The following is a 15,283-nucleotide window of genomic DNA, read 5'->3' on the forward strand; positions in this document are numbered from 1 at the left end:
GCAAGTGTTTTCTTGTTTAATAGAAGGGGGGGAAACCTGTGCAGATCCCGTCAGGAACAAGGTAACTGGGTTCCTAAATGTTTACGGGTTCGAGAGAGAGTCACGTTTTACAGTATACATATACTGTCTAAACGGGGACACCGCTGGCTCCGTTCACTCGGTGAGATTAGCCACAGGGCTCAATTCCGAGATTGATATAACAGTCCCGATACCCTTTAAATCAGGCTTTGCAGCAAATAGAAAGTTAAAAAGTCCTGAATATAACAGAATATAACAGAAAATAGGGAGATCTACTAAGAGACCCTCACCGTACTAGTTTCGTCTGAGTTTAGACTTCTTCTGGGGCATGCCAGAAGTATATGGAGTTATTTTACGATCTTTACCCGTCGTCTTTGTGATTAGACAGTTAGTGGATCCAAATATATTCAGCCCAACAGGAGTTTATTCATTGTATTCCTTGGAAAGTAATCGTCGCTATCATTAAGTAAGCAGATAAGTGGGCGGCGATAACTATGATCATGAATGGTACAGAACTTGGTATTTTTTTTTTTTTCACACAACACAAACAAATCAGAATGTCGCCTCGGGTTAAATCTGCCTAAGAAGGCCAATTCCATGGACAAGTGTAATGTCACGTGGGACATCCCACGTGTAGCTCTGACCAAACGTGTCCCTGAGGCATAGTCAAGACTATTAAAGAATTGTAAATACATGAGAGCAAATACAAACCCCACGTGTGGGCACATTCACATCTCAGGCAGCCCTGCCCTTCCCCATTATCTGTTGGTGTTCAATGCTTCCACTGCAGCCCGGGATGCTGGGTAATGACATGTAAATGAACACTCGGTTTTCTTGAATGCAAATGAACACTTTTTGCTTCTCATCCCTATTAACATGGACCCCTGTAAGCGTCTGCCTGCCGCATTACCCAGTTTTTCAGCACAGCCGGGGTTAGAGAAGTGCAGAGCCAGTAACCCTACACACAGACAGCTTTTTCCACCGTTTGGGTCTCCGTGTGAGGCTGGTTATACTGGCTTTGCCATGTGAAGCTGGAAGAGGAACCACACAATGAATAAGTTATGGTGGGTAAACAAAGTGAACCACCATACAGGGGAGAGCAGATGCAGGGGAGAGCAGATATAGGTTGGTGTTTTTGTCCTGCGCTTTTATTAGGATTAAAACCACAGGCAATAATTGCAGCCGCTGGGCGTCCCGCTGCAGCCCGTCTTCTCTCGTAACTTCAGGGCTCGCTATATAAAGAGCCGGTTTAGTTAATTCCGCACTCAGATATTTATCTTCTCTCCCTGCGCTTGGAATATGTGACTGCAGTGACGGGCCGGCGGCTCGCATCATCGCGTGGCCCACGGCAGAAAAGGATGTCACAAGATTCATATACATTTTTAATACTTGTACTAGTGGAATGTAAAATATATTGGCTTACCATAAAGAAGCACTAGAGACGAGAGTAAGTATTTGATCTTTTAATGTGTTTGTGAACTCATTTTGTATGTATATCTTTATATAGCGCCATCAATGTACATAGCGCGTCACAGCAGTAATACACATGGCATCATAATAATATAATACGTAATGGGAATAAGCGCTTCACGCATAAAAGTAACATTAGGAAAACGAAGAGCTTTTAATCTAAGTGGTAAGTAAGGGAGAACATGCAGAGACAGTAGGAGGGCGTTCTGGTAAGTACGTCTGCAGGGGGTCAGGGTATATGCATTTGAGATGTATAGTATAGTATCAGCTACCCATATGCTTCATTAAAGAGGTGTGTTTTGAGAGAGGTTCTAAAGTTGGGAGACTTTGAATGTGAGGCTTGCGAACCTGCTGCGGCCGGCGGGGTGCGTGGCCGCAAACCACCAGACCCCTGTCCGAATGGTCGCTGTCTCCTTCCGGCAGGGCTGACTATGTACTGTGACGCGTCACGTGGTACGCGAGTCAGCCAATGGGGAGGGAAGGAGCTAGATGGGAGGCGCCTTGGGCGGGGAGCAGGGAAGGAGCTGCGGGTTAAAGTGTGTGTGTGTGTGTGTGTGTGTGTGTGTCACCACGATCAGATCCCTCCCACTCCGGCTCTCTACAGACCGCATATCGCGGTCTGTGTCTGTCAGCGCCCCGCCTGTCTGAAGTGTGGGCGCGCTGACTGAGGGAGCGGGGCCTTAGCCTGACACCTGTATGTAATATGGCGCGGGATACGCCACAGTATGTAAATGCACTTACACTTCTCTCAGTACCAATGACACTTTCCATTTTTCATACTCATCACATACCTCTTGAGAAAGTACTCTTAATTGCTTTGCTAATCACCAATCAGCAAGGGAACAGACCGTCTACCAGTCCAATCTGCGAAAGAAACTATCGTAGCAAAAACATATATTAAACTTAATGAGATTTATTTGGTGGAAGCAAAGACAAAGATAAGCACTAAATGTTTTTCTCATGGGTAGCGAGGGGAGAACCACGGCTAAATATTGAGATATCGGCATATTAAAATCATCTTATGATCGGACAAAATGTCTCGCACAACCAAATACATTGAAAAAAGGTCCTTCAAATCAGGAGCCCAGTATATAGCTAGAGGAGATTTAGACAGAAAATGTATTCCATGCCTATAACCTTATATGTAACTGTGCATGCAATGTCTTGTATATAATGTATAACCCTGTTCCCTTAATGTAACCGTGTATATGTCATCATAACTCTATGCCCAGGACATACTTGAAAACGAGCGGTAACGCTCAATGCATTACTTCCTGGTAACACATTTGATAAATACCTTAACTATTAGGTGGAAAACAAACACAGCTATATATCTAATATAGTTTATTTGCGTGTGCTGGTATTTATTTCATTTTCCAATTAGTTGGTCAAATATGCAGACTGGTACTAAAGGGACCACACCTGAACAAACACAGCCACCCTGCTGCTTCTTCTGCTGTGCATTACGGCTACATACCTGGGTATTATTTTCATGTTGTGTTCCAATCACTGTTGAACGAGACAGTTTTGGTTGTATATGGCCATTCTGGCTTTTTCAGATCTATTAAATTGGTTTAGTGTTTGCATCTTTAAAGCAACCTTGCCTTCCAAAAAAGGTTCACGGCGGTGAACCGTGCTGGTTCTGCTCCGGGGACCACCTGCTCCACGAGATACCAGTACCACCTTCCGATGGCTGGCTCTAACTGCCCTTAAAAGGTCCCACATGGCGCAGGTCACTAGGAAGCCGCAGCTTCCGATTGGCCCGGGTAACCTGTAACCAGACGTGAGGGGTTGCGCTGGATCTGAGCATTTGCGCCCTCCAGTCAGGCTAAGGGCTGTTATATTGTGTGTGTTCAAATAAATACTTTTAATAACATTATACACACACACACACACACACACTTTCAGCGGCGGTATTCTTTCTTTTTTCATCTTCCCCCGTCGGCCGGTTCCACTTTCCCTGCTGTGCGCGCACGCACGCGGCGCCATTATAGAAAGGCTGACTAACATCAGCGAACTATAAATACCGCGCAGCAAGCGCAGGCACTATAGAACGGGCCTTGTCGTGTCGCATCTCAAAAACAAACATGGAGACGGAGATTTGGAGATTTTGGATTCAAATTTACATTTAAATGGAAAAGTGCAGAGACCAGCAACGCAAAAGAGAAAAAAAATCAGCGGGACTGTGACCGATCAGCTCCATTAAGGGTTAGGGTCAACTTTATGCCCTCTGAGTGACCCTCCTAATAAATAACACAGCCCTCTACTGAGTGACCCAACTAATAAATGACACTGCCCTCTGCTGAGTGACCCTCCTAATAAATGACACTGCCCTCTATTGAGTGACCCAACTAATAAATGACACAGCCCTCTGCTCAGTGACCCTCCTAATAAATGACACTGCACTCTGCTGAGTGACCCTCCTAATAAATGACACTGCCCTCTACTGAGTGACCCAACTAATAAACGACACTGCCCTCTGCTGAGTGACCCAACTAATAAATGACACTGCCCTCTGCTGAGTGACCCAACTAATAAATGACACTGCCCTCTGCTGAGTGACCTCCTAATAAATGACACAGCCCTCTCTCTGCTCAGTGACCCTCCTAATAAATGACACTGCCCTCTGCTGAGTGACCCTCCTAATAAATGACACTGCCCTCTGCTGAGTGACCCTCCTAATAAATGACACTGCACTCTGCTGAGTTACCCTCCTAATAAATGACACTGCCCTCTACTGAGTTACCCAACTAATAAACGACACTGCCCTCTGCTGAGTGACCCAACTAATAAATGACACTGCCCTCTGCTGAGTGACCCTCCTAATAAATGACACTGCCCTCTACTGAGTGACCCAACTAATTAACGACACTGCCCTCTGCTGAGTGACCCAACTAATAAATGACACTGGCCTCTGCTGAGAGACCCAACTAATAAATGACACCGCCCTCTACTGAGTGACCCAACTAATAAATGACACCGCTCTCTACTGAGTGAACCAACTAATAAAAGACACCGCCCTCTGCGGAGTGACCCAACTAATAAATGACACCGCCCTCTGCTGAGTGACCCAACTAATAAATGACACCGCCCTCTACTGAGTGACCCAACTAATAAATGACAGTGCCCTCTGCTGAGTGACCCTCCTAATAAATGACACCACCCTCTGCTGAGTGACCCTCCTAATAAATGACACCACCCTCTGCTGAGTGACCCTCCTAATAAATGACACTGCCCTCTGCTGAGTGACCCTCCTAATGACACCACCCTCTGCTGAGTGACCCAACTAATAAATGACACCGCCCTCTGAGTGACTCTCCCAAGAAATGTAACTTCTAGTAAGTGCCAGTAGTTCAGCCAGTCCTGTAAGCAGCGAGTGAGCAGGTCCTGTAAGCAGCGAGTGACCGTCTCCTGTAAGCAGCGAGTGACCGTCTCCTGTAAGCAGCGAGTGACCGTCTCCTGTAAGCAGTGAGAGAGCCAGTCCTGTAAGCAGTGAGCGAGCCAGTCCTGTAAGCAGTGAGCGAGCCAGTCCTGTAAGCAGTGAGCGAGCCAGTCCCCGGTGGGCTGTCCCGGGCCAGGCCTCGCCTCCCCCTCTGTCACTTCCTGTCCCGGGCCGGCCGGTCTCTCCTGTGGCTCCTCCCGGTTCAGACCTGTCACGGCCCCGATGGATTTTACTTAGCGCTGCGGCCTCGGTGCGTCCCCTCCCGGGCAGCCATGTCCTCGGCCGCCGCCGCCCCCCCTCCGTGCCCGGCGCTGTGCTGCTGCCCGCTCCACCCCGGGCCTTCCCGGGCCTCACACCACGGGCCCTCCCGGGCCTCCCACCTCGGGCCCTCCCGGGCCTCACACCACGGGCCCTCCCCGGCCTCCCACCCAGGGCCCACCCCGGCCTCTCCTCCCCGCTGCACCCCGGACCCGGCCTCGGCCTCCAGCTTCCAGCTCTTCCGCCTTCACCACTTCCACCTGGGGCTGGAGCTGCGGCCTGAGGCCCGGGAGCTGGACGGCTGCCTGGTGCTGGAGCTCAGCCCTCTCCTGCCCGGGGCTCCGGCCTTGGTCCTGGACACACACCCGGCCCTGAGAGTGAGCTCGGTTCGGTGGCGGAGGGGTGGAGGGCGGGAGAGGCCCGTGAGTGACCGGTCCTGCCCTCCGTATCCAGCAGGAGGGTGCCAGGTGCCCCCTAATGACCTGGCCAGAGGGTGCCCGCTGCCACCTAATGACCTGGCCGGAGGGTGCCAGCTGCCACCTAATGACCTGGCCGGAGGGTGCCCGCTGCCCCCTAATGACCTGGCCGGAGGGTGCCCGGCATCGCCGGACCATCTGCTTGGATCTGACCTTCAGCGTCCTGAGTCTCCCCTTAGTCCCTTGCCCAATGACTACTTATGGTATGTGACCTCTGCATCTCCTGACCCTCTGTCAGATGGGAGCCCAGGCCCCATGGAGCCGCTATGTGTCGTGAACCCGGGCCCCGGGGAGCACCCGTCTGAGGTAAGCCCAGGACCCGCTTACCTCCCTGCGGCATGGTCACCTGCTCTCGGCCCCCTGTCTAGTGTGTGGCCAGGTGTCGCTGACCGCTCTCATTCCCTGGTCATTGCTGCCTCCTCCCCTGACTGTACAGGCTGCCCGTGTCCCTCTGTTAATGGGCACCCACCTCCACCTGTCTCCCTCGGACGCCTGTGCCCAGCCTCCCAGTCGCCCTCTGTTGATCTGTCTTCTCGATCGTCGTCGTCCTGCTATTCGTTGTCCCCAGAATCTGCTGTAGCCTCTGCCCCCGAGAGCAGCTTCTTCGCAGCCACCTCCCCTCCCTACACGCTGGCTTTTCCCTTCTCTCCATCCCTGGATATCCCCGGTTCTACCCATTTGCCCATCACCTCCTGCTCCCCCTGCGGTGTCCATGGTGCCAGTGACTCTGTGCCCGCACACTCCACTTGCTGCTTCCCACTGGACTTTAGGGTTGATGAGTTCACGGATTACGGCTCCGCTCTAACCATCTCCGTGCCTGAAAACTTACGACCCAATGAGACGTTCCATGTCATCATACACTACAGTACCGGCGAGGGCCCCGCGGTGAGTCTACTCTTCTCCTCTTTACTCTGGGAGTATGAAACGATCGGGGACACCTTGGGCTTAATTGACATTTATGGGGGAGGACCATTGACAGGGGTGTCATATGCATGCAGGGGGTTAATGGAAGTCACACTGAGGGGTGAGTTGGGGGTAGACTCAATGGGTCCCTTCTGTATTTGTTACATTGCCACCCAATAGAGTAGTAGTTGGACTCCATGGGTCATAGGTCCCCTCTGTCATGGTCTCCTGGCAGTGTGGGGGACACTTGATGGGTTGTAGGTCCATGCTTCTTGAAACTAAGAATCAACGCATACACGGAGGGGTTGGTGGAGTCACCCTGCCTTCGACAGCTGTAAACTCCCCCCCCCCCTCAAACGTTGTAGGCACTTTTCTCTGCACTGTAAGAATGTGACTAAAGAAAGCAGACATGGCATTGTTGGGTTGTACCCTGTGTGCGGTGAGTCTTTAATTTCATGAAGCGTATGATTTTGAGGCTACTGAAGTGCAGGACACCGCTTGGGTCAGCCAGCACCAGGAGCTCCAAAGGTTAAGCCACCAGGGAAAGCCGTGTTACATACTGAAGTGTGCCGGTCATGCCGTTTACTCATTTAGGTCCTTTCTGTCTTTGTTTCCTGGCAGTATGAGGGACCCTTGGTAGGTTTTAGGTCACTGTCTGCCCTGCAGACTTTAGGTGTCATAGGTCACCATTTTTTCTCCGTTCTGTGGGCGAATTACTTGAGGGAGGTCATAGGTCATTTCTGTCACAGGAGGGACAGACGTGGTCACTGCTCCATCCTCCGTTTTACAGGTATGGTGGTTGGACCCAGAACTCACCTACGGAAGCTCCCACCTGTTTGTGTTCACTCAGGGACACTCTGTGTGCAACCGCTCCTTCTTTCCCTGCTTCGACACACCCGCCGTCAAGTGTACTTACTCGGCCACTGTCAAGGTGAGTGACGCCGACCGGTTACCCTCTGCTACCCTTCGCGTATCTGATGCATTTCCCTGACTTGCCTGCGTCTAACTATTCCGTTATCCGGTTGTTGTGACCAAATCAAAGCCCCAGGACTGTGCTGCCAGGGTTGTACCCAAGAGGTGGCTGCAGTGGACACAGAATTGTAAACGTCTTTGTTTGTATGAAAGTCATTGTAGACGGATTATTTCCATGCACACGGTTTTGAGACCTCCCACATCGCTTCACTTTCATTCTCTTCTCGCAGGTGAGATGTGAAAATGTAATGTCTACTTATAGAGAGTGTTAATCCATTAAAAGAGGGGTTCTCAAGACCTACCCCAACAGGCCAGTTTTTCAGGATATCCCTGCTTCAGCACAGGCGGCTCAATCTTTGACTGAGCCACCTGTGCTGAGGCAGAGATCCTGAAACCTTGACCTGTTGGTGGGTCTTGAGGACTGGAGTTGTGTGCAGTGATCTCGTGTCTCAGACACTTGGCGAGGATAACAGTTGCTAGCAAAAACCCACCAAAATAACTAGTTTATTATTGCTGCTATCGCTTGCGTTGAGCGCCTCTCTGGCAGTAAATACCCCATGTTTCCTTGGATGCAGCAATCCCCCACCCATCCATCCATCCATCCATCCATCCATCCATCAATAATGGTTTTGTAACCAGAAATTCCAGAACAGCACAAATCCTGGTGTATTTATAGTTTAATTGTTTTCATCTTTACAGCACTTGATACATTGAAAGGTTTTGTCATTTGAACACATTTTTTTGGGGGGGGGGGGGAGATATTTTATTATTTGAGTGTTTTTGTTATTTCCTGTTTCCAAGTGTTTAAACCTCAGACGTATGATGACACATGTCAGTCTGGGCTGATCTGTCTGTCACAGGCACCTGCAGGAATCCAGGTCCTCATGAGCTGCACTCAAAGCTACTACCTGGAGGAGCAGGGGGCCTATCACTTCCACATGGAGCATCCAGTACCGGCCTATTTAGTGGCTCTGGCTGCAGGTCACCTGCTCCCAGCTGATATCGGGCCCAGGTGAGTGCTGTTCTGGTTATGTGACTATCTCTGTGAGTGTCATATTCACCACACGACGAGCTGCATTGCAGAATGTTTCGTTCTGTTTTCCCCTCTCAACCCCACCCTTCCCCTCTCAACCCCACCCTTCCCCTCTCAACCCCACCCTTCCCCTCTCAACCCCACCCTTCCCCTCTCAACCCCACCCTTCCCCTCTCAACCCCACCCTTCCCCTCTCAACCCCACCCTTCCCCTCTCAACCCCACCCTTCCCCCTCTCAACCCCACCCTTCCCCCTCTCAACCCCACCCTTCCCCTCTCAACCCCACCCTTCCCCTCTCAACCCCACCCTTCCCCTCTCAACCCCACCCTTCCCCTCTCAACCCCACCCTTCCCCTCTCAACCCCAACCTTCCCCTCTCAACCCCACCCCTCATTCCCCCCTTTGTGTCTCCCCTGTAGGAGTCGGGTGTGGGCTGAGCCCTGTGTGCTTCCGTTGGCGGCGAGGAAGTTGGCCGGCCGGGTGGAGCAGTGGCTGCAGGCTGCAGAGAGCCTGTACGGCCCGTATATCTGGGGAAGGTGAGAGGTGCAGCTGTGCTTTCTGTAAGCTGAAATCCGGAGCTTCAAACCCATGAGATGTCCATCAGCCCCTATTTCAACAGTGCCTCCGTCTGTGCGCCTCTCCCCCTCTCAACAGTGCCTCCCCCCCTCTCAACAGTGCCTCCGTCTCTGCGCCTCCCCCCCTCTCAACAGTGCCTCCGTCTGTGCGCCTCCCCCCCTCTCAACAGTGCCTCCCCCCCCTCTCAACAGTGCCTCCGTCTCTGCGCCTCTCCCCCTCTCAACAGTGCCTCCGTCTCTGCGCCTCTCCCCCTCTCAACAGTGCCTCCGTCTCTGCGCCTCTCCCCCTCTCAACAGTGCCTCCGTCTCTGCGCCTCTCCCCCTCTCAACAGTGCCTCCGTCTCTGCGCCTCTCCCCCTCATAACTGTGCCTCCGTCTCTCCCCTCCTCCTCCCCCCCCATCTGCCTGTGCCCCCTCTCTTCCAGGTATGACATAGTCTTCCTGCCCCCATCCTTCCCTATTGTTGCCATGGAAAACCCGTGCCTGACGTTCGTCATCTGCTCCATCCTGGACAGCGAGGACTTCCTGCTCATCGACGTGATCCACGAGATCGCGCACGGCTGGTTCGGGAACGCGGTGACCAATGCCAGCTGGGAGGAGATGTGGCTGAGCGAGGGGCTCGCCACCTACGCCCAACGCCGCATCACCACCCGTATATACGGTGAGAGGGGGGGGGGCCGTGTGCACCTTTGCCCGCGCACCTTTTCCCGCGCACCTTTTCCCGCGCACCTTTTCCCATGCATATGCTGAGGGGGGGCGCCTCCTCCATCTCTCTGCCTCCACGTCCCCCCCTCCTCTCCCAGTGTCCAGGCGCCTCCTTACCCTTTGCTCTCGCCCAGGTGCCGCCTTCACCTGCCTGGAGACGGCGTTCCGGCTGGAAGCTCTGCACAGGCAGATCCGACTCCTGGGCCAGGACACGCCGTTCAGCAAGCTGCAAGTCAAACTGGACCCAGGTACAGGAGGTGGCAGGGGGGGGGGGGGGGGGAGGGGGGCGCGCGGGGCGTTGCTGCCTTATTGTAATGTGCTCTCCGGAGGCGGTGTGAGGGAGCAAGGGGGTGGGGGGACGGTATTATGAGCATACGGCTGGACAATGTGGCGTCACACACGATGGTCCATGAAGCCCAGTTTACAAATGGCAGTGACTCCTCTCTCCCCTCCCACCTTGCCTGTTGGGGGGGGGGGGCTTGAGGACGGGAGTTGAGCCCGCCCCCCCGTGTTAAACAACGGGAATTAGTGTCCCTCTCCTGCAGAAGAGAGGGGCAGAGACCTAGCAGAGAGAGCCAGATAACTCTAGCAGTGGCAGGGAGGAGAAGGTTGCAATAGTCAAGTCGGGAAATGATGCGGGCGCGCACAATAAAACATTTTTAGTTCAGCGACAGGAAAGCGCGGGCTCTGGCGATGTTGCAGGCGGAGGAAGGACGACATTTTATCCTGTTTCGTATCCTAAGCCCCTGTTTTCTCCCAGGTGTGAACCCCAGTAACCTAATGAACCTGTTCACATATGAAAAGGGCTTTTGCTTTGTGCATTATCTCTCCCAGATGTGCGGAGACCCTGACAACTTCGACACCTTCCTCAGGGTACGCAGCAATGGCGTCACGCTCACTTCTCGCGATCACTTCTTCTCGCGATCGCCCCCTCCCTCTACACTGCTGTTTTTTCTCTGTCTCGCATTTCTCTCCCCCCGCACCCCTCCCACCCCCCTCGGGCTCCTGTGTTTCTGCTCGCTGCCTCTCTTTTCACCCCCCACACCCACTCCTCTCATCTGTGGCTCACTCTTCTCCTCCCCCCTACTCCCAGTAACCTGCAGCTCATTACTTCTCTCCTCCTCCTAGTTACCCACGGCTTACTCTCTCTCACCCTGTGTCCCCCCATGCTACCTCTCTTTTCACACCCCACTCCCTCCCCTCTCACCTGTGACTCACTCATTTCCTCCCCCCTCCTCTTTCTTTCCTCCCCCCTCCTCCCAGTTACACATGGCTCACTTTATCTTCTCTCCCCCCATACCCTCCCTCCCAGTTACCTGCGGCTCACTCTTTCCTCCCCCCCCCCCTCCGCTCTACTAGTTGGCCGATTCTCACTCTTTCCCCCCCCCCCCTCTCCTGTGTTGCAGGATTACATTGATAAGTACAAGTTTCGCAGTGTTGTAGCTCAGGACTTGCTGGAGTCTTATCTGAGCTTCTTTCCCCGGCTGCGAGGAGAGAGTACTGGGGGGAGTGAAGGTATGGGGGGTGGCGGGGAGGGGGGTTAATGTACAGGGGGAGGGGCGTGATGTTATAGGGCAAAGGGAAGTGACGTTATGGGGGGGAGGGGATTGAAGGTATGGAGGGGGGGGAGAGTGAAGGTATTAGGGGGGGGAGAGTGAAGGTATGAGGGGGGGAGAGTGAAGGTATGAGGGGGGGAGAGTGAAGGTATGAGGGGGGGAGAGTGAATGTATGAGGGGGGGAGAGTGAATGTGAGGGGGTGCAGATAAGGGAGGAGGGCAGGTGGTTGGAAGGTGGCAGAGATTCCTGGAACATCGCCGCTCTCCTCCCCCCAGGCTTGGAGTTTGAGCGCTGGCTGAGCGCCCCGGGGCCGCCCCTGCTCCAGCCGGACCTGTCTCAGGGATCCATGTACACGGCTCCGGTGGAGGCATTGAGTGAGCTGTGGTTGTTGGAGCCTCTGGATGTCGGAGCCGTTGCTTCTAGCGCTGACATTACAGGCTGGCAAACCTTCCAGACCGTGCTCTTCCTGGACAGACTGCTGGACAAGTCCCCACTACGGCCAGGTGTGTGGGAGAGGGGGGGAATGGGGTGTGTGAGGGGGGAGGGGGGGTGTTTTACTTGGGGTTGGAGCTCAGAGATTTAACACCCTTATAACCTGGAGCACGGTAAGCTGTGAGTGAGGGGGAGTCTGTCACTGACTCTGCCCGTGCGGTGTATACCTATCCTGGGGTAGTTATCTATGTAAGGGGGACACTGGCACTGCTGCTGCCAGTGCTGTTTATACGTCATGCTATAGCAGCGTGTGAGAGGGAGGCTGGCACTGCCCACGCTGTGTATACATGTCATTCTGTAGTGTGTGTGAGAGGGAGGCTGGCACTGCCCACGCTGTGTATACATGTCATGCTGTAGCAGTGTGTGAGAGGGAGGCTGGCACTGCCCACGCTGTGTATACATGTCATGCTGTAGCAGTGTGTGAGAGGGAGACTGGCACTGCCCACGCTGTGTATACATGTCATGCTGTAGCAGTGTGTGAGAGGGAGGCTGGCACTGCCCACGCTGTGTATACATGTCATGCTGTAGCAGTGTGTGAGAGGGAGACTGGCACTGCCCACGCTGTGTATACATGTCATTCTGTAGTGTGTGTGAGAGGGAGACTGGCACTGCCCACGCTGTGTATACATGTCATGCTGTAGCAGTGTGTGAGAGGGAGGCTGGCACTGCCCACGCTGTGTATACATGTCATGCTGTAGCAGTGTGTGAGAGGGAGACTGGCACTGCCCACGCTGTGTATACATGTCATTCTGTAGCAGTGTGTGAGAGGGAGGCTGGCACTGCCCATGCTGTATATACATGTCATTCTGTAGTGTGTGTGAGAGGGAGGCTGGCACTGCCCACGCTGTGTATACATGTAATTCTGTAGTGTGTGTGAGAGGGAGGCTGGCACTGCCCATGCGGTGTACATTCTGTAGTCTGTGAGAGGGAGTCTGGCACTGCCCACGCTGTGTATACATGTCATTCTGTAGTGTGTGTGTGTCTGGCACTGCCCACGCTGTGTATACATGTCGTACTGTAGTGTGTATAAGGGGGAGACTGGCACTGCCCATGCTGTACCTGTGCTGTGTATACGTCATGCTATAGCAGCGTGTGAGAGGGAGGCTGGCACTGCCCATGCTGTGTATACATGTCATTCTGTAGTGTGTGTGAGAGGGAGGCTGGCACTGCCCACGCTGTGTATACATGTCATGCTGTAGCAGTGTGTGAGAGGGAGACTGGCACTGCCCACGCTGTGTATACATGTCATTCTGTAGTGTGTGTGTGAGAGGGAGGCTGGCACTGCCCATGCTGTATATACATGTCATTCTGTAGTGTGTGTGTGTGTGTGTGTGAGAGGGAGGCTGGCACTGCCCATGCTGTATATACATGTCATTCTGTAGTGTGTGTGAGAGGGAGGCTGGCACTGCCCACGCTGTGTATACATGTAATTCTGTAGTGTGTGTGAGGGAGGCTGGCACTGCCCATGCGGTGTACATTCTGTAGTCTGTGAGAGGGAGTCTGGCACTGCCCACGCTGTGTATACATGTCATTCTGTAGTGTGTGTGTGTGTGTCTGGCACTGCCCACGCTGTGTATACATGTCGTTCTGTAGTGTGTGTAAGGGGGAGACTGGCACTGCCCATGCTGTACCTGTGCTGTGTATACGTCATGCTATAGCAGTGTGTGAGAGGGAGGCTGGCACTGCCAACGCTGTGTATACATGTCGTTCTGCAGTGTGTGTGTGTGTGTGTGTAAGGGGGAGACTGGCACTGCCCGTGCTGTACCTGTGCTGTGTAGACATGTGTGGGGGAGGCTGGCACTGCCACGTTGTACCTGTGCTCTGTAGACATGTGTGGGGGAGGCTGGCACTGCCCATGCTGTGTATACATGTCATTCTGTAGTGTGTGTGTGTGTGTGTGTGTGTGTGTGTAAGGGGGAGGCTGGCACTGCCACGTTGTACCTGTGCTCTGTAGACATGTGTGGGGGAGGCTGGCACTGCCACGTTGTACCTGTGCTCTGTAGACATGTGTGGGGGAGGCTGGCACTGCCACGTTGTACCTGTGCTCTGTAGACATGTGTGGGGGAGGCTGGCACTGCCCATGCTGTGTATACATGTCATTCTGTAGTGTGTGTGTGTGTGTGTGTGTGTGTGTGTGTGTGTGTGTGTGTGTGTGTGTGTGTGTGTGTGTGTGTGTGTGTGTGTGAGAGACTGGCAGTGCCACGTTGTACCTGTGCTCTGTAGACTTGTGTGGGGGAGGCTGGCACTGCCCCTGACCCCCCTCTCCTCTCCCAGAGGTAATGCTGCAGCTGTCCCTGTGCTACTCCGCGGTGCTGGATACTATGAACCCCGAGATCAGGATCCGCTGGCTGCAGGTCGTTGTGCGCAACAACTTCCAGCCGGACCTGCCCCGAGTGCGCCACTTCCTGCTGTGCCAGGTAAGTGCCAGCATTAGTAACCCAACCCCTGTGGTGCTGCCTCTACCCAAGACATTGAGACTACAGCAGGTCACACGGCTGAGCCATGATACTGGGGTTCGTACCAGACCAGCCTCGGTCAGTGTTTTAACCCCTTAGCATCTCCTTCAGCTGACCGGATCCGCAGCTGGGTCCTTGATATGCTGATAGTATACATTTCATGCCACTGTATATACATGAGATGTAGATGCCCAGTTGCTCACTGCCTTGTGTGATCCATGGCGTTTCCTCCTCTCCCAGACGTCCCGCATGTACACCATCCCTCTGTATGAAGACCTCAGCTCCGGGCCCTTGAAATCTTGTGCCCTGGAAATCTTCTGCCAGACCCACGGACGACTGCACCCCAACCTACGCAAAACCATCCAACAGATCCTGGCCCAGGGCGTCTCCACGGCACAGCCAGACACTGCCTTACCCGTGCCAACAGCCGTGGTCCGCACGCAATGCCCCGCGCCTCTCAGGGACGTGAATGTGACGGCGTGATGGGCGGAGCTCGCCCTGCTGTGCCGCATCCACTGACCGGATCTTAATCCGACCAGACTGTGCCTTCTGCGGGCCCGGCGGGAGGGGGGGGACAGAGCCCCTGCCAGATCCCCTGATATTTGCACAGGTGGGGAGCGGGGGCGCCCAAAGTCCTATCCCACCCAACACTCAGGAGGGGAAGCCTCAAAAACCCCAACCACACAACCTTCTACCCCCAACCTGCGGGGGGTGGAGAGGGGCCAATTAGCGGGTATCTCACCTGGGAGTAGAGCGGCATCTGTGTCAGCTGGCGCTTCCTTTCGCCCCTCTGTGGGCATTGGTTTGGTTTACTCCCAGCTGGTATGTAAAGGAACGCTGCATCTTTTTACAAAACTTGGTATTGTAATATTTAAAGAAAAAAAAAGAAAAAATCTACAAAATGGAGTTTAAAACGATGAACATAAT

The 15,283-nt window shown here is 53.6% G+C and overlaps 1 protein-coding gene across 2 annotated transcripts; it reads left to right on the top strand.

Annotated features, from left to right (window-relative positions):
- The first annotated feature begins 4,840 nt into the window (after positions 1–4,840).
- Positions 4,841–15,283, top strand: RNPEPL1 (arginyl aminopeptidase like 1). Of its 2 annotated transcripts, none has more exons than XM_075570888.1 (11): positions 4,841–6,549; positions 7,358–7,498; positions 8,376–8,551; positions 8,991–9,107; positions 9,572–9,807; positions 9,986–10,099; positions 10,612–10,724; positions 11,258–11,366; positions 11,684–11,911; positions 14,175–14,317; positions 14,597–15,283. In XM_075570888.1, the coding sequence occupies exons 1-11, from the start codon at positions 5,203–5,205 to the stop codon at positions 14,837–14,839; spliced, it is 2,967 nt and encodes a 988-aa protein (XP_075427003.1). In that variant the 5' UTR covers positions 4,841–5,202; the 3' UTR covers positions 14,840–15,283. The 2 variants fall into 2 exon arrangements, with proteins under 2 accessions (XP_075427003.1, XP_075427005.1); XM_075570890.1 differs by having other exon boundaries at positions 4,843–6,549; positions 8,400–8,551.

Source organism: Ascaphus truei, chromosome 14 (assembly GCF_040206685.1).
Source record: "Ascaphus truei isolate aAscTru1 chromosome 14, aAscTru1.hap1, whole genome shotgun sequence".
NCBI classification, from domain to species: Eukaryota; Metazoa; Chordata; class Amphibia; order Anura; family Ascaphidae; genus Ascaphus; species Ascaphus truei.

Excerpts from the sequence above, each read along its gene's own strand:
- RNPEPL1 (XM_075570888.1), top strand. The coding sequence starts at position 5,203 with ATGTCCTCGGCCGCCGCCGCCCCCCCTCCGTGCCCGGCGCTGTGCTGC. Across the intron at positions 6,550-7,357 it reads GTACCGGCGAGGGCCCCGCG|GTATGGTGGTTGGACCCAGA; the intron begins GTGAGTCTACTC and ends TCCGTTTTACAG. Across the intron at positions 8,552-8,990 it reads CCAGCTGATATCGGGCCCAG|GAGTCGGGTGTGGGCTGAGC; the intron begins GTGAGTGCTGTT and ends TCTCCCCTGTAG.